The sequence below is a fragment of the Rhinolophus hipposideros genome, assembly GCF_964194185.1.
Source record: "Rhinolophus hipposideros genome assembly, chromosome: 3".
Lineage (NCBI taxonomy): Eukaryota > Metazoa > Chordata > Mammalia > Chiroptera > Rhinolophidae > Rhinolophus > Rhinolophus hipposideros.
The window spans coordinates 537,727-564,352 of record NC_138049.1 but is presented as its reverse complement, the minus strand read 5'-3'; the positions used below and the strand labels follow the sequence as shown (position 1 = coordinate 564,352).

Here is a 26,626-nt window from a genome sequence, read left to right as displayed (position 1 = left end):
GTGAGCACTGCCGGGGCGGGGCCGGACGGGGGCGGGGTCGGGAGCCGGGGGCGGGGCCCGGAGGGGCGGGGCGCGCGTCATCGCGCGGCGCCGGCGCCGGGAGCCGCGGTCATGCAGGTAGAGCGCCCGGGGCCGGGTCGCCCGTGTGCCCCTCTGCGCGTCCGGGCGCTCCGTTCTGGCGGGTGGGCCAGGCGGGTGGGCCTGGCGGGCTCGCGGGAGGCCAGCGCCCGACCCCAGCCGGGTGCGACGCCTTCCGCGAGCCCGGAGTCGCGGCGCGGGCTCCCGCGTGAGGGTGGGCGCCTGGCCCCGCCGCCCGCCAGCCCCCGCTGCAGCGCTGCAGGGCCCAGTTCCCCGTGGCCCGGGTCCACGCGGCAGTTGGCGAATAAGAGGAAGGATGAGTGCGGTGACGCCGCGCGGGGCCCGGGCTCTGGCGCCGGAGCAGCCGGGTCTCTTGGAAGCTACGCTGTTAACGCGGGGCCCGGGCGGCGAGCGACGGCCGGTCGCTGGTGGCGTTTGTCCGCGCGGCCTTGGTCCCGTGGGGAAGTGTTCCCTGCGTAGTCCACCAGGCCACGTGGCCCACCTCGGTAGCAGCTACCTCTGCAGCTCACACTTGCAAATTCAAATTATAGTCCACCTGTTTAGGCCATTTTGGCAAAAACTAAATCACAAGGGCCTCATTGACTGGCTGCAGCTTGCATTCTCCCGGGTTGCCTCGCAGTAAGCGTTTTATTTTCCTTTTTCAGACAATTACCAAGTATCTAGCGTCATGTTTAGCAATGTCTGCTGAGTACTGTGTGCTGGATGCTTTTCAGGTGTTACCTCCAGTGACCGCGATCCTAGGTTATAATAGTTTGCAATTTAACAGTGGAAACTGAGGCTCAGACATAAGCATCTTTTTCAAGGCAAGAGATGGATTCTGAGGATGAATTCAAATTTAAGTCTTTCCGCTCCAAAACAGTTTGCATCGCCCCATGCTTCTCTGGGCAGGACACCCAAGTGCCAAAGAATAGTGGTGTGCGTAGGTGACACACGTACACACAATGTGCAAACGCGCAGCGTCTGGCTTCTAGTGAGAAGTCAGGAGTGTGTGACTGTAACACACTCGATAAGGTATTTAATTGTCATGAGGGACAATTGAAGTACGCAGCACCTAATATTTGTTGATTTGAGGTTGGATTTATTTTTAATAGTGGGTCTTTTCTTATGCAAAAGCCAACTTCTAGAATTATGTATCTGTGGGTAGGGGACAAGATATAGTCACCCCAAAGCCAAAGGCTGTGGACTGCATTTCAGCTGGGAGGAGGACGAGCCAGTCATTCAGGTACTGCCTCTTACTGTTCATTTGCTGTGTGCCAGCGGCTGTGCTAGTGCTGCGGGTCCAGGTTGTGTAAGACCTGGTCTCTGCTCCCGAGCCTCACAGTTTGCTTGAGGCTGAAGGGCAATTATGTTGTTAGGGCATCTACAATTAAAAAAGAAGATTCCTTACAACTTACGTTGCCATGTCTAGGGCCCGACTTAGTACTGGAGTCCATGGGCTTTTGTGTAAAACTACCAGTTTTCTCTGCCACCTGTCACTCTGGAACTACCATCTTTCCTTGAGTTTGAATGCTTTTTCAAAATGCAGAAACCTTTTTGATGTGAAAGTAACCCTTCAGAATATTACATTTCTGTGTCAGTCAGGAGACAAAACACACTAGTGTTTGAACTAAGAATTTAAAGAGTTGACGAGGTGTCTGAAAGGATAAAAAGCCATCTCTAGTTGCAGGAAGCAGTCACAACCTGTAGGACTGAGGGAACAAAGGGCAGTGGGTGGAATTTTAAAAGTTAGACCATTACAGGAGGGTCCCTCATAGCTGAAACCGATCTCTAAGGAGGGGAGGTGCTGCCCGGCCACCTGGACGTGGCCTTTGAAAGGCAGGCACTGGACACATGGTGGTGTGTCCCTGGTGGGGCCGTTGGCAAAGCTGGGCCGACGTATTGGGAGCACTGCAGACTGCATTCGTGGCTGCAGTGGGAGGCAGTGCTCCAAGGAGCAGAAGGTGGACAGGAAGTCACCTGGCTGCACGCAGCGGGAGCAAGTCCCCTCTTCCCCTGCCTCTTGCCCTGTCCCTCTCCAGTGCCCTGACAGGCTGAGCAAGGTGTGGTCTGCAGAGTCACAGAGAACCTCTGAATGTGTCACACAGGTGTCTTGGACAGTACCGTAATTGCTGGGGCTGGTGAGGAGTGGCTGACAAGCAGCTGGGGATGGGAAGAGTGGAGGGGAACTTAAAGTGGCCTGCTGCCCAATTAGGGATTGGCCAAGTCTTAGGGATCGGCCAACTTTAGAACACTGACATGGGTTAATGTGACACATCAGGGAAAGACCCTAGATCAGCTTTAGGCCTAGATTATGACTGTGCAGGTTTATAAGATGATCTTAGCGTAATGTGAGGATAATTAGGGGGATTTGGATTTTAACCTTTCATGGAAAAGCAGTGTGGTTTGCTACTTTTTCCGTTTTAGTTCATTATGCTTGATTTTCTGCTTTCTAACTCCCCATTAAAAAATTGCTTATTTTGATAACTTTGGGATAGGAAAGGAATCCTAAAGGAATAATGAAGTATTCATAAAAACACAGAGCCTCTGTAATCTTACATCTTAACAAATATTATGGTTAAGAAAATTATTTTAAATCTTTAAACATTTATTTGAAAACCATTTACATAAACTGTCTTAATATTTAATCAGTGTTAATCATGATATCCACAAAGTGTATTAACAGTGATATACCTGAGTATATTCTTTACTTAGAATTTTCTTGTGAGTTAAATGTATAATTAATACTTCTCTGTTTTTACTTCTTGTTAAATGGTATCTTTTATGTTTTCTATTTCAGATGTTATTGGAGGATCCTATTACCACATGTCTTTCTCCTTCTGTGTATGATATGATATGTAAACTCGGGTTTGAAGTCAGAGAAAGTCGTGACATCAATAGTATTGTAACTCAGAATGGTGAAGTGTGCTGGAAGGCTATCACAGACTGTGTGATTTATACACAATCAGGTTTGCACTCACTCTGTGCCCTAAACATTTTGTCAGTACTGTTCAATTAAAATGTCTTGACCTGCAAAGTTCCCCTGACCGTTGCTGCTTTTGGTCAGAGGATGTTATAACACAGACCTAACCTAACCCAAGAGAGAAGGGGGGTTAGTGTGAAAGGAGAAGGAACGAGGCCAGAGAAGCATAAAAGAGTTAACGAGAGCTGGGATAAAAAAAGCAGGGGTGAGAATTGGGGGTCGGAGCAGTGAGGGTGGAAGGGGCTGTGGGTGACATGGCTCTGAGCACCAGGCAGCAGTCCATGTGGAAGATAGCTGAAAAACAAGCCATGAACCGAGGGCATGACACCACCGGTGACAGACTACACAATTGTGTTCAGTATCTTCCAGCCATTCTTGCACGTTTTGGAGCAGGGATTGGGTTGAGAAGTCTAACGACAGTTATAAAAATGACAAACGAGTGTGCCCTGGCCCAGCAGGCCCATTCCAGGTACACTTACAGGTAGGAAAGTGTGTGCACAGGGTCTGTCCTCACAGTGTCATTTGTGATAGCAGAGAGGAAAAAGGCACCGGGACAGCCAGATGTCAAGCAGTATGGGATTGCTCAGTAAATTATGAAAAATGCGTGTAGTGGAATATGCAGTGGTGGAGAAGAATGAGGAGGCCGTCCTCCTGATACAGAGATCTGCTAAGTGAGATAATGAGGAGCATATATTTGTGTTTGCTTGTATGTGTATAAATATTTCCAAATATATGCAAGGAATGAATGATAGTACCTACTCTAGGGAGGAGACTTCTGTGTCCAGAAGGACATGTGAGTGTTCAGCTCCAAATGTGAAAACATATTGTAAATAATGTTCTAAAATAATTAAGGTCGTTGGAAATCTCACAGTCTAATATTGTGAAGTAAAAAAAAAAAATCAGGTTAAAATACATAAAGTATGAACCTGATTTTGTATACACTTATATAGAGGTAAAGAAATTGAAGAAAATATTTTTTATCTTGTGTGAGCCTTTCTGTATTTTCCAAACTCTCTACTAATAGCATATTTTTCTCTTATACTCAGATAAGCACTATGTAATTTATTTCCAAAAACATCTGAGTCTCTTTTGTGTAAGTTGAAGTATAAACTGGGTTGTTGACTTTGTGGGGATTTTGTAATTAGAGCGCGTTTTCCTTGATGATTCAGACTTTGTTAACATGGTGTGGAGCTGTCTGTGGTGCTGACTTGTCTTCTTATCCTTCAAGCCCAGGCTCTGGATTACCAGGGAAGCGTGAGGCTGCTGGGCCCTGTGTGTGAGGTCATCCATTTGCATTTGTTGTCTCTCACCAAGGGACAGTTTGAAATTCAGTATGCGCCTTGGCTCCAGTGGACAAGTTCTCCAGAGGTTTGGCCTTTGTTCAACCTTAGAAATAAAAGACTTTGCACATTGCACACAGAGACCCTTCTACTTGCTAATTTTAAAGGGGTCTCCTTTATGCCCTCCTCCAGCTGTGAAGAAGGCTTGAGGGTCGTGAGGGAAACTTGGAACTCTTAGGCAAAGTCTCTAACGCCTGAGCTGAGAGGCACGTCCTTGGCACAAAGGAAATTTTGGGATGCAGTATGAGGATGAGGGTTTGCAGAGGTAGCGTACTTGGCACACAGGTGCTGGTCCTGGGACAGAAGCAAAGTGGATTCTTCCAGGAAAAAAAAGACCTTCTGGACAGATAGTAGTGTATTCCTGAGACAGTGGGACCCGGAGACTGGAGATAGGGATGCTTGGCTTGTTCAGGGTGAATTAAAAGGAGGAGGGTAGTCTGGGGCCATTGAATGACCACAATAGAGCAGTAACTCTAACAGCCAAATTCTCAAATACTTTGTATTTCCTAATTTAGAGTAGAAAGGTCGGTGTGTCCCCCTTTGTAATAGCTCTCTGCATTGGCAGGACGAGCTGCCTTAGGTTTATTTTTAAGAACTAATCAAAATGGGAAATAAGAATTAGGTCAAAATATGTGACCTATCAGCTGACAGGCCACATTTACTGCTTTCATTAAACATTTCAAGAAAGAACTTTGAAAGACCTTAGGTATTGATTTTTTTTTGATTCTTTAGATATTGTTATATTTATATAGGAAATGTTTACGTCTACCAGAAGTCATTAAAATATGACAAAATCTTTAGAGGTTTGAATTTTATGAATTGTATTGTTACTTTGTGAAACACTTCTTATTGAGCACAAATTATAACTTGTATCTTATTCTGAGCAGTTATTTGCTGAAATATTTGATGCCTTGGAAAGTCTTCAGTCTCCTGCTGTTTCTCTTAGCTTAATGAAGCTGACAGCATGTCTAGAACGAGCCCTGGGTGATGTAAGTGTGAGAACTCTTTCATAGTTGGACCATTAAGATATCTGAATGGATGTGAAACTATTCTGGAGTCGCCCTTAGATTTCTTGATTTTGATTATAATTTTCCTATAAAATGCAATTATTTGCTACAGATTTTTAAATATCTTTTGCACGATTATGAAATTAAAATGCTGGTGTCTTCAGTGTCTGTCTCCCCTCATTTGTACGAACAATAGCTTTATGGGTGATGCTTTTTCTGAACCTCACTTGGCTCATTGTTATGCAATTGTGACATGATTTCTGTTTCAATTTTAGGTGTTTTTGCTGATTGGAAAAGAATGCCCCTTTCTTCTAAGAGATCTGCTCGCATCTGAGGAGCTTGCTCAAGTCTTTGGGCTATCTGTGGTGAGCTTATTTACCACACTAATAGCGTAGGCACAACACAAAACAGTTAACGTGAGCTGTACTTTTGTTCCTCAAAAATCAATGCTGTAATAGGAAAAATTAATTATGTCTAATTCAAGCATATTCTTATTTCCCATCTCCCCTTTCAAAATTGCCACTCTTCCAACCAAGACACACATCTCTCCTATCCTGAGTCTTAATGTAGTTATAATAGCCCCTGGTGTTATGGCTCCTGTTGCGATGGCCCCTGGTATGATGGCCTCTGGTGTGATGGCCGTTGTGATGGCTTCTGGTGCGATGGCCCCTGGTGCAATGGCCCCTGGTGTGATGGCCCCAGTCCGATGGCCATTGGTGTGATGGCCGTGGTGTGATGACTCTGGTGTGATGGCCTCTGGTGCGATGGCCTCTGGTGCGATGGCCATTGGTGTGATGGCCCTGGTGTGATGGCTCTGGTGTGATGGCCTCTGGTACAATGGCCCCCTATTGTGATGGCCTCTGGTGCGATGGCCCCTGGTGTGATGGCTTCTGGTGTGATGGCCTGGGTGTGATGGCCCCTGGTGTGATGGCTCTGGTGTGATGGCCTCTGGTGTGATGGCCTCTGGTACGATGGCCCCCTATTGTGATGGCCTCTGGTGCAATGGCCCCTAGTGTGATGGCTCTGGTGTGATGGTTCTGGTGCAATGGCCTCTGGTGTGATGGCCTCTGATGTGATGGCCCCTGTTGTGATGGGTCTGGTGTGATGGCTCTGGTGTGATGGCTCTAGTGTGATGGCCTCTGGTGCGATGGCCCCCTATTGTGATGGGCTCTGGTGCGATGGCCTCTGTTGTGATACTCTCTGATGTGATAACTTCTAGTCTAATTATCTCTGGCACAATGACACCCTCCAGAATAGCCTTTGGTATAATAACCTCTGAGGAGTCAGCCATATGAACAATTTGAAGTCTATTGCTTTAATTAGTTATGTATTAATAATTATAATACTAACTTATTCTAAAATAAAATTTTAACTCTTTAAAGAGTGACATAATTTTATTCTAAAATACAGTATTTCTAATGTGGGAAATTATGCCCTTTGCAACTGTTCAAATTTATGATGAAAAAAATAATTTAGGTGTCAGTTAGAAAACATGCAGAACTATGTACTTTTTCAAAATCTTCTAGAGGGCATATGACCAAGACTGTTTAAGACTAACCTTTAGGAAACTGCAAGGGGCAGGGTCAAAGTGAAGCAGAAAGCCATGAACTGTCATGGAAAGGGCGCCTGCTGGGCCAAAGGCATTTCAGATAATGGTGGAGTGTGTTACAGGCTCAGCACACTGTCTGTGGACGGAAAGTCTCCTCTCCGTCTTCATGGTGCTTCCTTATTCCTTGTCGTTTTAAACATTGTTTCCTGTCAGCCGAGTATGGAATGAAGACAAAGTCTAAGTGTCTTGTTGTCACGCTGACTTCTTTGTTTTTTATTTTCACGCTGACTTCTTCAACAGAGTCTGTTGTTTGGACCTGGTCTTTGTCTGCTGTGTACTCTCAGCCTTTTGCCTACTTGCAGCCACTCTTACCCCCAGGTGATTTTACTAGTTCACGGGCACATGTGTTTCTGATCTCCCAGATGGTACGTTAATTAAAATTTAATAGTAAATTAATAGGGAATAGCATGAAATACTGTAATGACCAGTCACTAACAGTGAAGTATTAATATTAAAATCACCGTGAGAGAGAAGACCTGCAGCAGCATGAATGTTGCCTGGTGAGCTCTGGGACCAGGTGGGACATCTTTATGACGCCGCCCCTGGCTTCGCCCCGCCCTCTCAGGAGGGCAAAGGGCTGTTGTGTGGTTCTCAGCCTCTGGTTCAGGTGCTTGAAGACAGCCTGCCTTCCTCTGAGTCTCTGTAGGCTCAGCTGTTCCTTCTCAAGTGGTGTGCTGTTCAGTTCTGAGTGTGAATATCTTTCATCTTTTCTGAATCTCTTCTAACATGCACGCTGCATACCAGAGGTCACACGCAGACACATGGACCCCTGTGATGGCTGTGTCTGCACTTTACAGATGGAGGGACTTGGAGTTGGGGTGGCCGGCCGGGCCTCCGCACTGCCCTGTGTGTTTGAGCAGGGCCCACGCCGCTCACCGCCTTTCCATGCTGTGCGCTTCCTGTCTGATTTTACCCAGACGTTAGGCACCTTGGATGCACAGTGTGAAAGCACCCGGCACACTGCTCTCTGCGTGGGGCGCACAGCAGTGCCTCCACACAGGCTGTTCTGAGGCTGACCGAGAGGCACGTGCACCACACACGTGTGAAGCCTCAGTAAATGTTGGTTGCTTATGGTTGTTACTGTTGCTCCTACTCCTACTCCTACTTGGTTATTTTTATGGTTATTATCACTGTTGTCACTACAACAATGACGACTAGGGAGCAAACCAGCCGCTGCTGGTTGTCACTTCTAAGGAAGAACGTGCGCACCATCCCTGTGTTACTTGTCTTTCCTGTCGTCCTCTTATGTACTGTTCCACACTCCGCGGCCCTGCCTGAGCAGATGAACGTGCTAAGAGTCTTCCTCGGCTCTCCGTGTGGCCTCAACCTGCGCAACGTCTTATGGCACGGCTTCGCCTCCCCTCACGAAATCCCGCCCATGTAAGTTCTTTTGGGATGTGCTCAAGAGTTTGTTTCCCTTTTAGTTTCACAACAAGGAAACATGTATCTTGAGAAAGATGAGAGAGTTTGGGGACAGGATTTTGACGATAAAACTGACTGTTAGTAGCAGAGTAACTGGAGGTGATGGGTGCTGATGTCCCTGACTTGCACGCCGGAGGCAGTTCAGAGGTTAAACTAGAAGCGGGTGGTGATGGCGCGGCTTCTGGTCGGGGGAAGCCCCTGAGGTGGTCTGTGCCCCCCATTCAGCAAGGCAGTGCTTCATTCCTACAGCTGGGGTGGGGCTTCCTGCGATGTAATAGTGTTTTGCTTCCTTGATTTTAAGCTTTTTCTGTTGAAAGTACAGCTTTTCTAGGGATGAGTGAGTTTGTTTTCTAACAGAGCTCTGTGGCATTTTCCACTAGGTACTGTTCAACCATGGTGGTGTTGACGGCAGGAATGGGGCAACTACTAAAGAGTTACCTTCAGCAAAGCGAGCTCACCTGGGCACCTCGACCGCTCGTCACTCTTCCAGACTTGGAGGATGGGGCCGTTTTCCCAGGCAAGTACCACACGTCACCTTTGCCCCACATGCAGCTCTGCAAACGTACTTGCAGAGTCCTCAAGGAGCGTCCAGACTTGAGCTCTTTAGATGGAATAGTCCCCTCTCTAGTGGCGAGACACCTGTGCAAGTTACATGAAGAACCTCGTAACTGCCGTGCAGAACCTCTGTCTTGCCCCGTGCCTCCAGGTATGGGGAGTCCTTGGTAGTCATGCTCCATGAATCACATTCGTGAGCGAGTTGGTTTATCCTGCAGATGTGGTGACACAGTGGTCCAGGACCATTCATAGTGGGCCCTCCCTTCTGCTTTTACTCTGTGCTGTCGTGCTCACAATCATTGCGCCAAAAGTGCCAATAGTGTAACGGTCTCGTATCTTCTTTTCTTTCCATGACAAAGCCATTCGCCCAATTCTGGGAGTGGGGGAACACAGAGCTTTGAAAGAGCAATGAAAGCATGTGTTTGTTCCACGCTCGTTCCTTTTCCACATCGGCAGTCGGGGTGCCAGGTCTGTATTTGCCACCGTGAGTTGTGGAGGACAGAGCACGGACAGCCTTCCCCAAGTCCACCTTTTGGCAGCATGGACCCTTTTGGTAGTCTGGTGACTACCAGAAAGTATTTAAGACTTTCTTAGAGCAGTCTTAAGCTTGTAACAAAATTGAGAGGCAGATCAGAGCTTTCCCTCACTCCCTGCCTCACACATGTAGCGTCTTCCCATTACCAACAGCCCCACCAGGTGGGACATTTGTTACCAAGGTTGAACCTGCTGTGACACGTCATCATCACCCAAGCCCACTGTTGACCTTAGGGTTCACTCTTGGTTGCTGTGTCTTCTTAAAATACATTTTCTTGGTCAGTGCGGTCAACTGGTCAACCCGGAGCTCCTCTACTCAAAGCTGTTAATAATCACGAAACAGATGCAGTGTCCACGCCCGCTTTTTCCCCAAGGATACCTGCGGTCACCTGCACCGCTGGCTCTGACTCAGGTGGTCTTCCTTACTCAGACACATGCACTGCCCAGGGCCGCGTTTCCTACACAAAGAGTCACTCGTTGGCAGCACTCCCTAAGTGTGTGCACGTCTTTTCAGTTGGTTAGTGTGATTGTGCTTCAAATTCTCGCTCTTTTGCAGAAGTTACTCAGGAGGTACTTTCAGTACTAGAGGAAGTGATGAAGAAATCCACTTTTATATTAAGAACCATGTTGCCATATTGGGAAGTCGCATTAATCAAGTTCAAGTCACACAGGTAACGGAAGGGGTATTGCAAGGTGGTTCTTAAATTGTGGAGGCCAGCCCTTCCTGAAGTCCCCTGCCTTCCAGGCCTGTGTGCTTTTGGTGTCTGGTTAACAGAACTGGGCCGACTCAGGTGGGGACAAACCTGAAGGCCCCCGTGGGACCTATAAGCAGGCTCTTGAAATTGTGTGTTAAATATCCCGTATCATCCTTTTGGCACTGTTGCTAAAGACTATTATTTTTTTAGGATCAAAAATTTTTTTAAAAAACTTTTTCTGTTCTTACTGTGAGTGAAACATTGTGTCCAGTGTCAGAGAATCACTGGAAGTAAGGTTCGGAACAGGAAGTAAGTTTTGGCCTTTTAGTCCCCTGGGGGTAGGGCATTTGCACCTAGACGGCTTAATTCCTTCCCAGTTACATTCTCCTGCTACATTCATTTGGGGACCTGACACCCCCTGAAATACTGGTGTTTGAGTATGCTTTATAAGTGATGAAACAAATTAGGCAGACTTTGATGACATTTTATTCTACTGAGGGACTAAAAATGTCTCATCAAATGTTAAAACACTGGGAAATAGGTTTAAAATCCCTAGTCTAATGAGGCTTAGATCCTGTATTGTGTCGCATCTTAGCGAGTGCAGTGTCCGCTCCTTGCTTCGCGCTCCAGTGGTCAGGGTAGGAACACTGCATCGTGACACCGGGCTGGTGCCACTGCTTACTTTCCAGCGGGCACTTTTTCTTATTTCCCTTCAATTTCACAGGTTTGCCGACTGTGCCATGTTGTTACTGACGCAGCTAGAGACCGGACTGAGGCACCTGTTTGCCACTATTAACAAGTGTCCCCAAAGACTTCTGACGGCTGAGGTACACATGCTCCAGTGTTGGGTGTGACTGTGGTTGTTGCTGAGGCGACAGTCTTCTGTGCCTAATTACAACTTCTTCATGTCTTACTTTCGTTTACCATTAAATGAACTTTTTAGCAAAAGCTTTCCTCGGAAGTCTTGACTGTTTAGCATAGTGATTTTATAGCATTTATGTTTATTTTACTTATGATTGTGTTTGGTCGTTCTGCAGTATTTCCAAGCCAGCTTCTAAACTTAGTGATGGCATGAAGATAGCAAGCACTCCCTTACCCTCTGTGGCCGTAATGACTGGCGCGCCCCTGGAACCCCACAGTGGGCGGGGCTCTGCAGCATGCCCCCTCATAACACTTAGCACAGCCAGCTGTGGGGGGACTGGGAGATGTTTCTGGGTGGCCAGGTAGCTCTCGGAGGGCGCCGGTAAGGAAGGGGCCATGTGTCCTAGGTTGGACAGCAGCATGTGCCAGGCCTGGCCTGGCCTCTCACGTCTCCGCCCTTCCTGTAGCACCCCTGAGTTCTGTTCTCTGCCCTGTCCTTTCTACACCTGTTCCTCGGGAGAGCTCACACATTCCCAGCCATAGGGCTGTCCCCTGTGTGGGAGCAACAGTTAGGAGGTACTTGGAACCGAGTGGAAAGGGAAGCCTGCCGGGTCGCAGGCTGCCATGCAGCGGAAGGGGCTCGGCGAGCGGTTCCCAGCGAGTGAGCGCCCAGGGCTCGCAGTTGTGCGTCTCACGCTCGTCTTCCCTCTCCTGAGTGACGTAGCTGGGTATCTTCCTGTGCATTTCCCCAGTGTCCCAGTTTGCTTTATTTCGAAGAAGATGTTTTGCTCTCCAACTAGACCTCCCTGTCCATGTCTTCATGCTCCCTCTGGCCCCAAACTGAAGCAGCAGTCTGTGCTTTGGCTGGGCTCCTCCACATCTCGCCGTCTGCACTGCTGCCCCTCAGCTCTGCCCGCGATTTACCTAGTGCCCCTTCTTTTCCAGGCCGAGGCGCCACCTGGCTCCTGCAGATAATAAATGTCCCTGTGTCTTCTGTGGTCTCCTCTGCTTGACCACCTTTGGTGGTGTCCTGGAGCCTTCCACACAAGGGCCCTACTTTCTGTGGGGGCACGCAAGGACCTCAGGGCTTCCCTTTCCACTCGGTTCCAAGTACCAGCCCATCCTTTGTCCCACGTGTTTCCTGTCTGCTTTCTTCATGTATCTCAGGCTTCTCACCAGTTCCTGACGTGGGTTTCTTTCCTCATTTGCCCACTCTCCCTGCCCAACCACTGCAGGCATGGCCTTGACCTCCCTCAGCCTCGTCTGCTCAAATTCCTGGTTGTTGTTATCTGTGTCTCCTGTGGAACCTGGACGCAGTTCTCTGCTACACGCACATTTTGGGACAGGTCTCTGGTACAGGCTGCTTCAGAATGTGACATTCACATTTGTGTTCGCTGGTGCCCACGCCCAGCACCCTTCACATAGACTTTGCCCAGTCAGTGTTGTGAAGTGAAGCATCAGTCTTCCAGCAGAAAGAGCTAGAACCCTTGTTACCACTGTCACTCGGGTGCCCTTGGAAGTGATGTCATGGCAGCAGGGTCAGCTGCTGCGTCACTATGAGATACAGATAATTTGGCTATACTTGTCATTTGACTGCAGAAAATAGTGTGATATTCCATGGAGGGTATAACTTATCAAGGAATATCTTAGGTTTTAGCCTAGCTTTTATCTAGAATGAGCTTAGCATTAGTTTATTAGTAAGATAATACATACTAAGAAAATACTTTATAAAACTATGAAGTGCTATGCGGACGCTATTTTTACTGAATGCCTCTTATGGGTCTGAGGTCTCCTCGAAGGAATGGACGATGAGAAGATGAGAAGCGTACGTGTTAGGTATGCGAGAGAAGGCATTTCTACCTCTTCCATGAAACCAGGTAGAGGGAAGTGCATATAGTTTGTGGAGATAAATGGAAAATTAGCCTTTGCAGAAGTGCTGGGATGTTTAGTAGCAATGGGATAGTCAGAACAGAGCTCAGGGAAAATTCTAGGGTCGGCAATTCGGGTTAGGGAGCTGCAGATACTTGAGAGTCATCTGCGTGGTAACAAATGTTGAGTGGAAAGTGCATTAATAAGCATTCATAGATAAGACAGCACTTCCTGGGAGCTGGCTCCCACAAAATGTGATTTTCCCACATTTGTGTAAAATCTTACTGAACCCCCCCGCGGCCTTTGGAGAGGTCGTTGGTCACGCCGGGTTTGCCAGCAGACCTGTGTGTGCGGATGGAGGTGCCTCCTAGGAAGCGCTGATGTTGGGATAAGAGTGCTGAGGCGTCCTGGCCCCAGAGCCTGTCTCCAACGGTGCCCACCACACCAAGATGTGGGTGGGGGACAGCAGCAGTTTGTCAGGCGGGATATTTGCTTGTTGGCACTTGCACGGGAATACCAGCCATCAGCAGAACTGTTGGTGGTGGTGTCCGAACTCTGGGAGCACTCATGTGAGAGCAGTGCTGACATGCAGCCATTTCCACATCTTCGTGACATGTGTGTCCTGTGTTCTTCCCAGTGCTGTGCGACATGGAGATTTGTTTCAAAAGAAGGCTTCATATTTGTTGCCATGTGCTAGGAATTTTTCCTGCTTTGAATAATGTCACTCTACTTGTATTTTGCTTTAATTATTTCTTTTCTTTCCTTTTCTGAAGTCAACAGCTCTCTATACCACCTTCGATGAAGTAAGTAAACTTATAAAGTCTCTTGAAACAAAACATTGTATTCTTTTAAAGTGCAAATTAAAATGCAAAATTAAAGATCAGCCATAAATCACATGCTTACAGGAAAATGTTGATAGTCCTATAAGCCCAAAACCCCTTATTATAGAATTAAATGTGGGTTTCAGGCTAAATGAGACGCAGTATTATTAACTGAGTTTCTAAGTCACAGAGATGGCAAAGTCAGAAATGACAGGAGGGACAACATTCTGTATTGTGACAATTTGGAGGCTGACATGTTAATTTTAAGGTTAACACACGAAACACATCAGCTCATGTTATGAGCACATAGTGTACACTGAAGCCTTTACTCTGCATATTTTCAGGGTGGAGTCCTGAAGGTGAAAATCTGGAATAGTCAAAATGAACCTTGACAATCTCTGATCACTCGCAGAGTATAGAGGCCCTTATATTTGTGTGTCATTCTGGGCCATAATTCTTGTGTACCCTAAAGGAAGACACCATGGAGGTGGTGTCAGAAGGAAACAGAGGCAGTGTCTCGGGTGGGATTTGGGCATCCCGACCATTCTGCCTTCAGACAGCTGTCAGATTCCTACATGAATGGGTGGTGGGTGGATTAAGAAAGGTGCTTGCTCACCTACAGCTTATTCCTTCAGGTAAATAACTGGCTGTTGTTAAATGATGTATTTGCTACTGTGAGGATTAGAGCAGACCATGAGTTACCTGTATGGTATCAGGCCTGGAGGACTGGAGCGGGTAGCAGGGTCCACAGTCCTTGGTGTGAGTTAGGGAGTGTCATTAAGTGACTGGTGGGTTCTTATACAGCACACACACGTGCACGTGTAAACACGCAAATATACACGCACACGTAAACACGTGTACATACACGTGCACACATACATATACTCACATGCGCCCACATGTGAACACAGATATACACATAACTGTACATAAACACACACACCACACAATTACAAAGATACAGAAAGTCATACAGGTTAAAAAAGTTTTCCTGAACTGGGGGTTGGGGTTGCTGCTTTTTCATTCAAGGTGGCTTGGGGCTTGTTTACCGTGTCATACCAAAGGTACTGCATCCTTTGACTGAAACTTGGTGTGTGTGTGTGCGTGTGCGCATATGTTTGTTTTACCAGTTAATCAGCTTGTTTATTTTTGGTGTTTCAGATACTGGCGAAACACTTGAATGATGGTGAAATCAACCAGCTTCCTCTTTTCCTTGGAGAGCCTGCAATGGTAAAATAGGTCTTTTCCAGCCTCAGAGTCTTGTATTTAGGGATGTGATCAGCACTTCTCCCAAGTGGGGTGAATGGTGGCCTGTGAAATGTGCAGACAGAGCTCTGAGCCACTCGCGTGTCAAGCTCACCGTCTCCACAGCAGCGTCTGCTGAGCTCTGACTGCTCGGCCTCTGGGTGTCGTTAGTTCCTCAGTTGTCCTTTTTCTAAGGCCTCTTCCCAAACAGCATTTGAGTGTGTTGGTTACATGCATCATGCTGGTAAAAGGGGCTGTATTTGCTGTGGGAACTGCAACAACAGTCAAATGAGACTTGGGAAGATTGAGTGTTGGATGAAAAGAGAATTATGAATCGTTTAGAGCTATTTTCTCTTTGCGTGTTTTGTGAAGATATTACCATGACTACTTTGGGCTATAGATACAAGTTTTACTTTTATTTTTTCTAACTGGGAGTTGGCAGACCGAGATTCTAATTCCTGTTATGTGACTTAGTCAGATTCCGCATGCGGGGTGGGTGTCTATTTCTGCCATCAGGAAAGTAGGATGATGACCTGGTTTGTCTAATACTCTCCTCCATCTTGGATCGGTGACTCTTCCGTGCATCGCGGTTTGCAGGCCCTTTTCCCTCCACCCTGCGGGAGAGGCCATGAGCTGGTGCCATTAGGAGAAGCAGCTGTGCTAATCAGCTGCAAAGGTGCGAGAAGGGCACGAGGAGACAGGACGAGGAGCTGTGTTCATGCAGGAGCACGGTGGGGCTGCTTTGACCTCCATGGGTCTTAGCTCCCAGATGTGGGCACATGGCTCCCTTCCTGCAGGAGCTGAGAGAAAGGTGGGGTGTTTCACTGAGCATGGACCCTCCACACAGCCATCGTGGAGCTTAGATGCACACTCCTCTGTCCTTTCATCAGTCTGGCCTCAGGCAGTGGGGTGCGGTTAGAGAGAACGGGTTCCCTGGAGAGCCCTGCCTCAGGCAGTGGGGTGCGGTTAGAGAGAACAGGGGTTCCCGGGAGAATACCAGCTTGCTTCTTTGAGGCTGTGTGACCTTGCACCAGTCTCTGTGAGGCTCACCTCCCTGGTCTGTAAATGATCATGGTGCTTCTTGAAAGTGTCAGGCCTGGACCTTGGCACTTTCCTTCCTCTGCTGAGAAGACTAACGAAATTTTTCTGTGTTTATTTTCTGAAAGGAGTTTCTCTGGGATTTCCTGAACCATCAGCAGGGTCCTCGTGTAAGAGATCATTTAAGCCATGGGGAAATCAAATTATCTGAATTTCCGAAAGGAATAACAGACCAGCTGCTTGCGTTTTCCACTGTACTTTTGCTGCGATTCGTTGAGCAAGAGCTAGCGTCAGTGTTCAAGGTCAGATGTAGGAAAGGAGACAATTAGTGAGAGCACTGTCATTCAGCTGTGTGAAAGAATAGCGTTCATTTTTAAATATACTTAACTCTTAATCATCGTTTGGTTAATTTATCTGAGTTACAGTGTGCCTCTATCAGAACAAATAATTGTGACTTGATTATATGCATGTATTCTCTATAATAAGTAACTCAATAGTACTTAATCTAACTGTTATGTGGGATGTCATGTGGGGTCTCTGGTCCCACTCCCCACCCAAGAACGCAGGATATGGTGAGGCCAAAAAGGAACACCCACGGAGCCATAGATAGGGGAGTCATACCTCTATAGTCTTGCTGGCAGCTGGGTTGGAGACACAGGAAGCAGGAGCCACACGATCTGCAACCTGCCATCCGCTTCTCTGCCAACCAACCTCACTTGCTAACTGCAATTCCCGGTGTTAGCTTAGCCACGGCAGTTATATCAGTGGCTAATGGCTAACTGGTAACATCTGACGGGCATCCACTACCCAAGCCAGAACCTTTCTACGTGAGGCCTAGAGCCTGGAACCTGCTCTCAGGGACTCTGTCCCCACACTAACCTAAAATAATTTAGCCTACTTCTTAAAAACACATTTGCCTTTGTTTTTAACATCCACAGGAAATTGCAAACCAAAGAGTATTAAACAGGATTAACTCAATACAGTGGACATTTTTACAGATGTCTTTTAAATTGGTGGGGTGCAATATTTGCACTTGTGAATAAATTAATTTTTTTATTAAAGTAAATAATTTAAGCTAGAATATTTGTTATTGACATGTTACTCTTTTTTCAGGATATATATACATCTGTAACAGTTGTTTAAAAGTTCAAACAAGGTAGAATTAGAAAAATTAATGTAGAAACTGAAAGTCCTCAGTTTCAGACATACAGGAATGAGCTCTGATGCATGAATCTGGGGACAGTGGCATTTTTCACATTGCCGACCGTCACTCCCTAACCCGGCCCTCATTTCCTAGGCCTCCCGTCTGAGTACAGTGCCTTCCTTCCAGGAGGCTGCTGAGGCCCGGAGGCCGCCGTCCTCTCCTCGCTCCTCCACAGTCCGCCTTCATTCAGTCCTCTTCTGTGAAAATATGCCCCAAATCTGTGTCTCCCCATCACTGCCATGCCTCTACCTGGGCAACCCCAGAGCCTTTCCCCTGGCATGTCGCCAGCTCTGACAGGTGTCCCGTGGGGCTTCACTCTCAACACAGCAGGCAGAGGGGGCCTCTCCTAGTTCCTCCTCGCTGGGAGCCTCCTGTGGAGTCACGTCCGCACAGAGCCCCTCTGGGCGCTCAGACCCCAAGTTCTCCAGTCATCACTGACCTTCACCACCTGGGACTCAGCTGCCCCAACCTGAATGTGGAGCCCGAGGCTGCATTTTTGTCCATTTTGTGTATGTGGCCCAAGACCCTCCCTGCTGCACAATAGGCGTCCTTAGGCATCCGAGTGAATGGAAGGTTACACACATTTCCTCTTCAATCCACATCTCGCTATTTTAATTATTCATTTTGCTCTACTGAGAATTCTGGGTAGTTACTGATTACATGTATGTAGGAAAGCTCTTGAAAGCTGTCAACTCACTGACTATTTCTAATAATTTTTAGTCAGCTGATTTGGATTTTCCGGTTACACAGTTACATCAGTATAATTCAATAATGATATTTTTACTCTTTTTCTCCATATTTATGTATTTAGCAATTATGTGTTTAGAGCTACGTCATTCTGTTTTATTTGTATTGATTTTAATGTTTAAATTTCTACTGTTTTAGCTTTTAGGTGACTCTCTTAAATTTTCCAATTGTTCAGAATCGTTTTCTTATTTATTTCTAATTTTGTTGCATTGTGGAAGAGAGTGGATGTGGCCTTTTTTTCATTGTTATGGCTTCATTTAAAATGACTTTGTTGGTTATTTGAATATTATCTCAAACCAACTTTAAAGAAGAGTTTTGATTTGTTATAGCTGAATATAGTCATGTGAAGGGGAATGATGAGAAATCGGGACTGCTGTGTGACTTAAAATTCAATAGGAGAAAATCAGAAGCCTAACCAAAGTTGCAGTAATTTACTGTCTTTTTTCTAAACTAGGAAAAAGCAGCCATACAATCACTGGTGCATCTCGCAGAAGGCTACAGTGCTCGCTTCCACCCCATGTCTCTGCTGAGAAAACAGGTAAGCTGCGTCTAGGCCGTTCGGGATGGGGCCGTGTTCGGGATGGGGCCGTGTGTGTCCTGTGTGCACAGATGCCCGAGGGCTCCAGGCCAGCCTGGTCAAGGCGGCCTTCAGGGTCCGCAGATCTGGCTTTCTAACCATAGTGTGCCACTCAGGTGCGCGGCCTCGCGTGACGGCGGCTCAGGGGTGCGGCCGGCCTTGGCCAACTTGCTCGTCTTTCCAAGCCCCAGGTTCTGGACCAGCAGTTGAAAAATGGTCCTGTGTAGGGTATTTTTAGTACAAAACTGTGACTGTTGGAAAGTGCCATAGCAAGCTATTATCATCATCATTGACCCAGGACTAGTCACAGTTCTTGTCAGTGATGAAAAATGTCAGCTTTCCTTTTGACAGCTTTTGTTAACTTATAAATTGAACAAGCAGACTTTTAAGCATTCCTGCCAGGAAGTTCCAATTTGGAAATTAGCTGAGGTACTTTATTCAACATATTGTAGGATACGAAGGTGATGCTAGGGATCATCTCCTCGGACAGGGACAGCATGGTCACAATAGTCACTGACTTAGAAATTCATCGGGGATCCTGCCGCCTGGAGAGTCAGAACATAAGTCGGTTGCGAAGGTAACTGAGGAAAACGGTGCCTTGAAAGACCAAGTCTGGTGATCGCGTAAGGAAAGTGACATCTCTTAGAAGGGGTTTTCAGCACGGAAAAGAGAATCCTGGAGGCGTTGGAGTCTAGTGCTTTTTGGGAGAAGGATTCAAGCTGAGTGTGTGAGTCAGATTGTTTTAGGGCCACGGTGCACGGCTCTACGTCTGGTCCCATTAACCATGCCCAGCACACCAGTTGGGCCTGTGTGGTTCTGCGCTTTGCAAGGACAGAAGTCACTGGAAGGGAAAACACCAGAACCTGCCTGCTGGGCACCCAAGTTCCAAGAAACTGCAAGGGGGGGCAGGAGGGAGCAAGCACTGTTTCAAAGGAGGAAGGTTCTGGAAGGAAGAGTTGTTTCGGAAGCAGGCTTTGCCCCAAGCCTGGCCCTGCTGCTGCCTGGATGCCCTTTCTTTCCCAACAGTCGGCATTCTGGGTCATCGCCTTCTCCAGTGGCCTCTACCCCTGCCCTACCCCTGCCGTCTGATAGTTGCTCACTTTTTTATTTAGCAGATGGTCCTACAGCCTGTCCTCTTTCAGGCCATGCTCTGGTTATTACTGTTGGTGATGACAACAGCCACTGACTTTGCTTACACTTTTGTGGGTGGGAAATTTGGGACAGGCTCTGCTGGGCTGGTGTCCCCTCGAGAAGGTCAGAAGCTGGTACTGGGTACTAGCTGGGACTGCTGGCCGAGGCCTCAGGCAGCGTCACCCAGAGCGCGTGGCCTGGAGAACCAGGGGAAGGCACCGCCCTTTCTGACCTGGCTTCAGAAGTCACCCAGCAGCCTCACTTCCTCTGCTGTCTTGGTGACAGGACACTCACTAAAACTAGTCCCAGTTTAGGGGAGGGACATGGTCCTAGCTTCCAATGGGGGAGGTATTGGAAGAATTTGCAGATGTGCTTTACAGCCACGTGGACAGGAACTACCCACGGACCCCAGAAGTTTCTCCATCCCCGCCTTAGCTGATTGTAAGGAATAGCTAACGCCACCACATAGTTCTCAAGTGTACCATCTGTACCACCTTTAGAAACACATTTTCTAGCAGTGATTACAACATCTATAGCAATTTAAATGCATATTTACTGGAACCTCATTGTGAGATCTTTAAAAGCAGTTAGACCTTTTCCTCTCAGGTGCTGAGCTGTGAGGACAGTATCAGGGCTTGGCCTCTGCTGCCTTTGCCGAGAGAAGCCGAAGAGGCCAGGTGAGCTCCATGTCAGGTGCAGACCTTATGGTTGTGAGTGAGCAGTGGCTCCTGGGAGCTCCGGGCGGAGGGGCTTCCAAGGCCATTGGAAGAGGAAATGCCAAGTTGGGATCACTGGGCCATGGTGAGCAATGGAGTGGGGATGGAGGTGAAGAGCACGGGCGATCGCCCATCTCAGGGTTTGGTCGCGGGGTGGGGCTGTTGGCGGAGGCCGAGAACATCCAGAAGTCTTCAGCAACAATTGGAAGTAGGGGTCTGACGCTCAGGAGAGAATCGGGAGAGAGAGAAATTCCAAGTCATGCATTCAACAGACCTGCGTGTGGGGGAATGGTACTGGTCTTTGTCAACAGAGTACCTAGCTTTTAGCATATCGTATCGTCTGTTTTTACCACTGCCTCTGATGGTGGCCTTAGCATTTTATTTTGGGGGAAACTAAGTTGCAGGTTAAATGCTTTGCTCAGTGAACCATGAACATAAATATTATTTTGCAGTCTTAACTATTGTCATATATATTTAATTTTCTATTTTTCAGATTAGAAGGTAGTTCTGAAATAAATGCCTGCAACTCTTTGATTATAAAAATCACTTATGAGCTCTATCACCACATACCGGAAAATCACGGTGTGTTGACTGACTTGGACAATCTTCCCATTGAGAAGTAAGTTTCAGGACATCCTGAAAATGGTTAAAACACTGCTGAAGCGAATGGGGATGGCAGGCTCAGCTATTTTCGGTTTGAAACTTTACGAGAGTCCCTCTTATTGTTCCCCAAGAGGGACTCCTTGGTAAGCCCCGGGAGCCTTCGTGAACGTGTTGAGTGCCCATGGCAGTTCATCACGATTAAGCCTGCATGGGTGAGCCCCGCCATGCGTCCCCGCTGTATCCGGCTATAAAGACTTTATAGACCAGTAGGTCCATGTGGTGGTGACAGGAAAGCCCACTGGAGTCATGCTCTGACCCGCAGGTGTCCCCAGCTGCTCCGCGAACTCTGTGGCATTCGCGTCACAACTTTGTTCTGTCCCAGAGCCGTTCTGGAAGTGCTCACTGTGCTTCAAAACATCGTCAGGCACTGCACCCACGTGTCCCACCAGGTCGTGGCCTCCTGGGTGCGGAGATGCCAGCAGTGGGCGGAGAAGACGCTGCGCTCCCGTCAGAGGCAGAACTTTGTGCGCATGTCCCGTAGGTGCGAGAAGCTCGAAGGTGGGGGCAGGGATTCTGGCTGCGGTGCGAGGCTTACCTTCAGAGAAATACTTAGTTTTAGAGAAAGTGATGGCACCTGTTATTTTAAAATACTGTTTGTAATTTTGGCACGTGGGATTCCGGGTTCTCCGGACCCAAACAAATGTCTGGATCTCACCTACAACAGGAGATAAACTGGGAATGCCAGCACCAGCCATGTGCTTTCTTCCTATAGCATTGGTTTGAGCATATGCTTTGTCCTTAAGACGTTACCATTTTGGACAAATGCCTAGCACTTTGAGTTGAGTAGTATGTATAAAGATTTTAATTCCTGGGTTACTTCCGAAAGGTTACACACAGTTTACACTCGTAGCAGTAGTTTCTGGGATATGGCTGCCACGTTCCGTCCTTCCCCAAACAGGATATTTTAAAAATCTCTCTACCAGTTTCATGGGAAAGCTATAGCTTACTTTAATTGGAATTTCTTTGAGTCCCGGAGACAACACATTTCACGTCAGGCCGTTTGTATCGCTCTTTGTGAGAGTCCTGTACTGACTGTCAGATTGTAGGAAAGGCGCGGGCACGCGGGCCAGGAGGCACAGTGAAAGGACTGGAATGCCACTGGAAATGTCACCGCCATCCTGAGAGGCAGTGTCCGCGCCGGCAGGCAGGCCCTCAACTCAGAATTAGACGAAGGTGCTGGTTCCCTGAGAGGGACGCCAGGGAGGCAGGGCCTGGCCTGGTGACCGGGCTTCTCCCGGGGCTTCTGGGCGCAGCCGGTGGCCAGGGCTGCAGAGCGTTCTCTGGAGCAGCTTATACCTCAGGACTCCGGAAAACAGGGCAAGTTAGGCGAAATTCTTCCTTGTGAGGTTGAAGAATATTGTCTTGAAGAAATTTTCATGTATCTCATCTGTTTGTAGTATTAAGCTCCTGTCTCCTGTGCTTCTCCTGATTTTATTGCTGATTGCGCTGGAGTTGGTCAACATTCCTGTGGTTTATGGGAAAAATACTTACGAATATCAGCAGTATCTCAAGTAAGTGTAGCACACCTAGAAGAAATGAAACTGTTCTGGTCACTTTAAATAATTTTCACTCCTGTTGGGTGTTTTCCTTGGTGATTTTTAAAAACCCCACAGTCTGCTTGGCCCTTCACTGTCCCTCATGGATTTCAACAGAAGTCTGGGAACCTTTGAGGCGGTCTTCTGTTACGTTTCAGAAATTTAAATGTGATTTACGTGTGGATTCTGTCAGAATTCCTCCCTCTGAGTAGCAATGGCAGCAGCCAGAGCGTAATTCTGTAGAGGGAGTCTGCAGGCATCCCCATTCGGGGTCATGGCCCAAAACCAAATTTGTTTTTTGTAACTAATTTTCCCAGCTTGGGAAGTCCACTTTTCAGGAGCCCAGATCTAGGGGTCTGACAAGAGGATAACACTGCTGTGACCCACTTTCCATGCAGAGATCCCAGCCCTGAGGTGATCCCACTAGAAGTGGCAGTGACTCGGTGTCCAAGGGCATCTCACGACCTGCTCCCATGAACTCCCTCATGTTCCCTTGGCTTTAAGCTAAACTTGCAGGTAGCAGGCACCTCAGTACCTGTTAAAATGAACATGAAACGTGACTCTGGCATTTTATTAAAAGATGAAATCCAGGTGACAACAAGGTAGCAAATGTTAACTGTTGGTAATTGTTTCTAGTCTCTTAGTCAGGGCTTCTTAGCCTCCAAACTTCTGGCATTCTGAGCTGGATGGTTCTCTGGTGGGGCCATCTTGTGCATAGTGGGGGCTTATAGTGGGGCCAATCTGTGCATAGTGGGGGCTTGTAATGGGACCATCCTGCGCATGATGGGGCTTGTGGTGGGGCCATCCTCTGCAGGGTGGGGCTTGTGGTGGGGCCGTCCTCTGCAGGGTGGGGCCGTCCTGTGCAGGGTGGGGCTTGTGGTGGGGCCGTCCTGTGCATTATAGAATGGAGCATCCCTGGCTTTTACCCACTAGATACCAGTAACACTCCCCGTGTGACAACTAGAAATGGTTTAGACATCTCCAAATATCTCCTGGAGTACAGAATCACTCTCAGTTAAGAACCATTCTCTTCACAAAGGATCTGTGAATTGTCATTGTATTATTCTTTTAACATTCCTCTAAATTTGGAAATTTTCAAAAATTAAAAGTTGGAGAAAATTTTAGACTACTTGGGAAAGTTTGAGGAGAACTTGGAAAATGTAAAAATGACATCCCCATCAGTCAGACAGAACCCTCTGTGGACACTGTGATAATTTTCTTTAAGAAAAAACTTTTTAACACCAATCTATCTCAAAGTGGTGTGTGTTCCCTGTGAAGGAGTGGACCCTCCATCCTGGAGGACCGAAGCTGATGCCAGGGTGGAAATGGAAGGCAAGCTTACCTGCAGGGTTCCTGAGCAGGTGGAAGGCCGGCCTATTCGTGATTCTGCACGTAACATGTTTATTATGGTCGGCTTAATCCAGACAGCCTTAGGATCCTTTCTGGAATTAAGTGCCATCACATAAAAACATCCTGTCTTGATTTGAGAGTAAGTATAAAAAGGCACTTAAGTGTGTAAAATGGGAAGTCCATCCACCTCTCCAGTAACGGACATTCAGCATTTTTCTCCACCACCTAATTTGTATTCTGTTTCTATTTTGTATGTGCTGCTTTTTCTTGAATTCACAGATAAAAATCAAATGCAGTACTTTAGTTGTAACGTTAAAATGAAAAGACAACATTTAAATCATCATTGCATTTATAACAGCCTAGATAAAGAAGTTAATTTTTTAACAGGTTCTTAAAGTCCATTCTGCAGTACACGGAGAACCTGGAGGCTCACACCAGCCCCGAAAAGAACAAGTGGATTGAAACAATCAGGCTCACACACACAGCTCTGTTGAGAATGTGGACTTTCAGTGAGAAGAAACAAATGTTAATACATTTAGCCAAGAAACCCACAAGTACAGCAGTCCTATGAAAACACAAGTCAAGAAAAGCCATCTTGCATAGACTTTACAGCGTGTAAATTGGGCATCCAGAGCCGAGGCAGGTCCCAGGTGTTTGATCAGGGTTCCAGTCCCAATTCTCTGCAGGCTGCTGACTTGCTCTTCCTGAATCATCAGTGTGACCTCACGTGGTCCCCTTGTGGTGACCAAAGTGCTGCAGCAGCTTTGGCACTCTCCCTATAGCACACTGTCCAGAGCAGGTGTCCCCTTTGGTACATCACACCAGGGGACAGCTTTTGTTAACCTCTTCCCTTTCTGGTGATGTGTGAAGCTTGATCCCTTGGCTAACGAGGTGAATAGCACCAGATTTCTTCATCATAAGGACATTTATTTGTAATCAATAACTGATATGTGGGAAGTTACTTTGAACTCTTGTGAATACTTTTTCCGAGTAGCCTTTCTTCCATGTTTTAGCGTCCATTGGGAAATCTCACCTGAACTAGTGCTGTGGATATAAAGTGATGATGTCCTTCTTGCCGTGTCTTCTGCGTTTATCATTTGTCATTTTTCTTGAAAGAAGAGATGTCCTTCCTGGCTGTACTGAGCACATTAGATGGTGAATTTCAGGCCAATAAAAAAATCTTTATTCAGCCCATCTAATAAACAGGAGGTGTGTGGGTGAGACCAGGTGTTACAAGGTTATGGACCCTGACTTGCTTTGTGCTGGTCATTCCCCAATGGGGAACCATCTGAATGAGGCATGTCCAAGTGCATTTCAGCCTAACAGTGTTTGCTGAGCATGCCACATGGCAGGTACGCTGCCATAGCTGCATGTACAAAGATAAGTAGGGCCTCCCTCCAACCCTCCGGCCTCTAGACAAAGCCACGCACCACGGTCATGAGCAGGGTCTGGTCCGTTCTACAAAAGACAGTCATTAGGAAAAGAACAAGATGGGACCACACACGTACGGTGCTGCTTTAATTGGACTGTTCTGAAAAAGCACACATTTACTATCCTGAGAGCCCACGTCAGTGTGTGGATCAGTCCTAAATGTGGCGGCCTGCCTCGTCCGTAGCCCTGTCAGTTCTCTCCAGCCCAGCGGACAATGAGGCCTTGGATCCCACCACGTCCCTCTGCCCTCTGGCCGTGGCTGCTGGACCAGCGGTGCACACCTGCTGGGGGAGCCTAGCCAGAGGCTGGCCAGCCTTGGGAGACTTCTAGAAAACATGAGCTGGCCAATGTGGCTCCTCTTTGGCCTTTGGAATTGAGATTCTAAGAAGCAGAACCTGCTATAGCTAGAAGATGAAGACCCAGGGCAGGGAGGCCGTTTTGGGTGAGATAGGTACAGAGTGTGGAGAGAATGAAGCCCATGAAAGGAGAAGGAGATACATCACGTGTCCCCCTTGGGAAGGAGGCCAGCTCCTGACACAGCCTCAGTGAGTGTTCCAGACCTTTGTGTTCTGCTGGAGGAAAGAGAATTTGGATTCCTCTGTCTACAAGTGACACTGTTCTTGTCCAAAGTGAGCGGCCCAGGAACTATCTGCTCATCCCCTCTCCCTCATCCCCTACGCGAGTTTCAGGTAAAGGAGCTGCCGCTCAAGTCCTCTTCCCCCTGTCACAGCTGTCAGTAGCCCTGGTTCCATCTGAGGTGCCCTTTGACCTAATTTGGGACGTTTATGATGGGCAGCATGTGGTCTGTGCCATGCCCCTCACGGTTGGCATTCTGTCTGCCGCCACGCCGGGGAGAGGGTTGTCAGTGGAAATGCAGGAGGTCAGGTCACGAGTTCCCTACGGTTTCTGGTAGGACAGCAGCGGGGACTCGTGTTAGGGAGCTGCCCTGGGGAATACACCTGGGGTGCAGGGCCGCGCGCTGTTGGGCCTGCCAGCCCGTTGCTTCCCGGTGGCTGCACTTGCCCTGGAGGGCCGCGTGGTGGCGCTCGGTGGTAACGCTCGGCGCGGGCAGGCCGCGGCGGGTTCCGGTGGCCGGAGCTGAGCTCGGAGCCCGGGAGGGGCGCCCCGCGCTCACCCGCTCGGGGGCGCGCGTCCTCTTCCCCGCCGACGGGCGGGGAGGGTTCCCCGGCGCTGGAGAGGGCCCCGGGACCAGACGCC

At 47.8% G+C, this 26,626-nt stretch overlaps 1 protein-coding gene across 27 annotated transcripts; it reads left to right on the top strand.

Annotated features, from left to right (window-relative positions):
* The first annotated feature begins 53 nt into the window (after positions 1 to 53).
* ERMARD (ER membrane associated RNA degradation) lies at positions 54 to 25,057 on the top strand. 27 transcript variants are annotated; one of them, XM_081044613.1, is made up of 18 exons: positions 54 to 117; positions 2,876 to 3,044; positions 4,287 to 4,426; positions 5,286 to 5,387; positions 5,681 to 5,770; positions 8,297 to 8,394; positions 8,817 to 8,953; positions 10,082 to 10,196; positions 10,945 to 11,047; positions 13,724 to 13,753; positions 14,933 to 15,001; positions 16,183 to 16,356; positions 18,460 to 18,543; positions 20,305 to 20,390; positions 20,923 to 21,048; positions 21,355 to 21,573; positions 22,490 to 22,603; positions 24,365 to 25,057. In XM_081044613.1, the coding sequence occupies exons 1-18, from the start codon at positions 112 to 114 to the stop codon at positions 24,546 to 24,548; spliced, it is 2,046 nt and encodes a 681-aa protein (XP_080900739.1). In that variant the 5' UTR covers positions 54 to 111; the 3' UTR covers positions 24,549 to 25,057. The 27 variants fall into 27 exon arrangements, 24 of the variants coding, with proteins under 24 accessions (XP_080900739.1, XP_080900761.1, XP_080900760.1 ...); XR_013993097.1 differs by having other exon boundaries at positions 55 to 117; positions 20,320 to 20,390; positions 21,355 to 21,569; XR_013993098.1 differs by having other exon boundaries at positions 55 to 117; positions 21,355 to 21,569.
* The last annotated feature ends 1,569 nt before the right edge of the window (positions 25,058 to 26,626 follow it).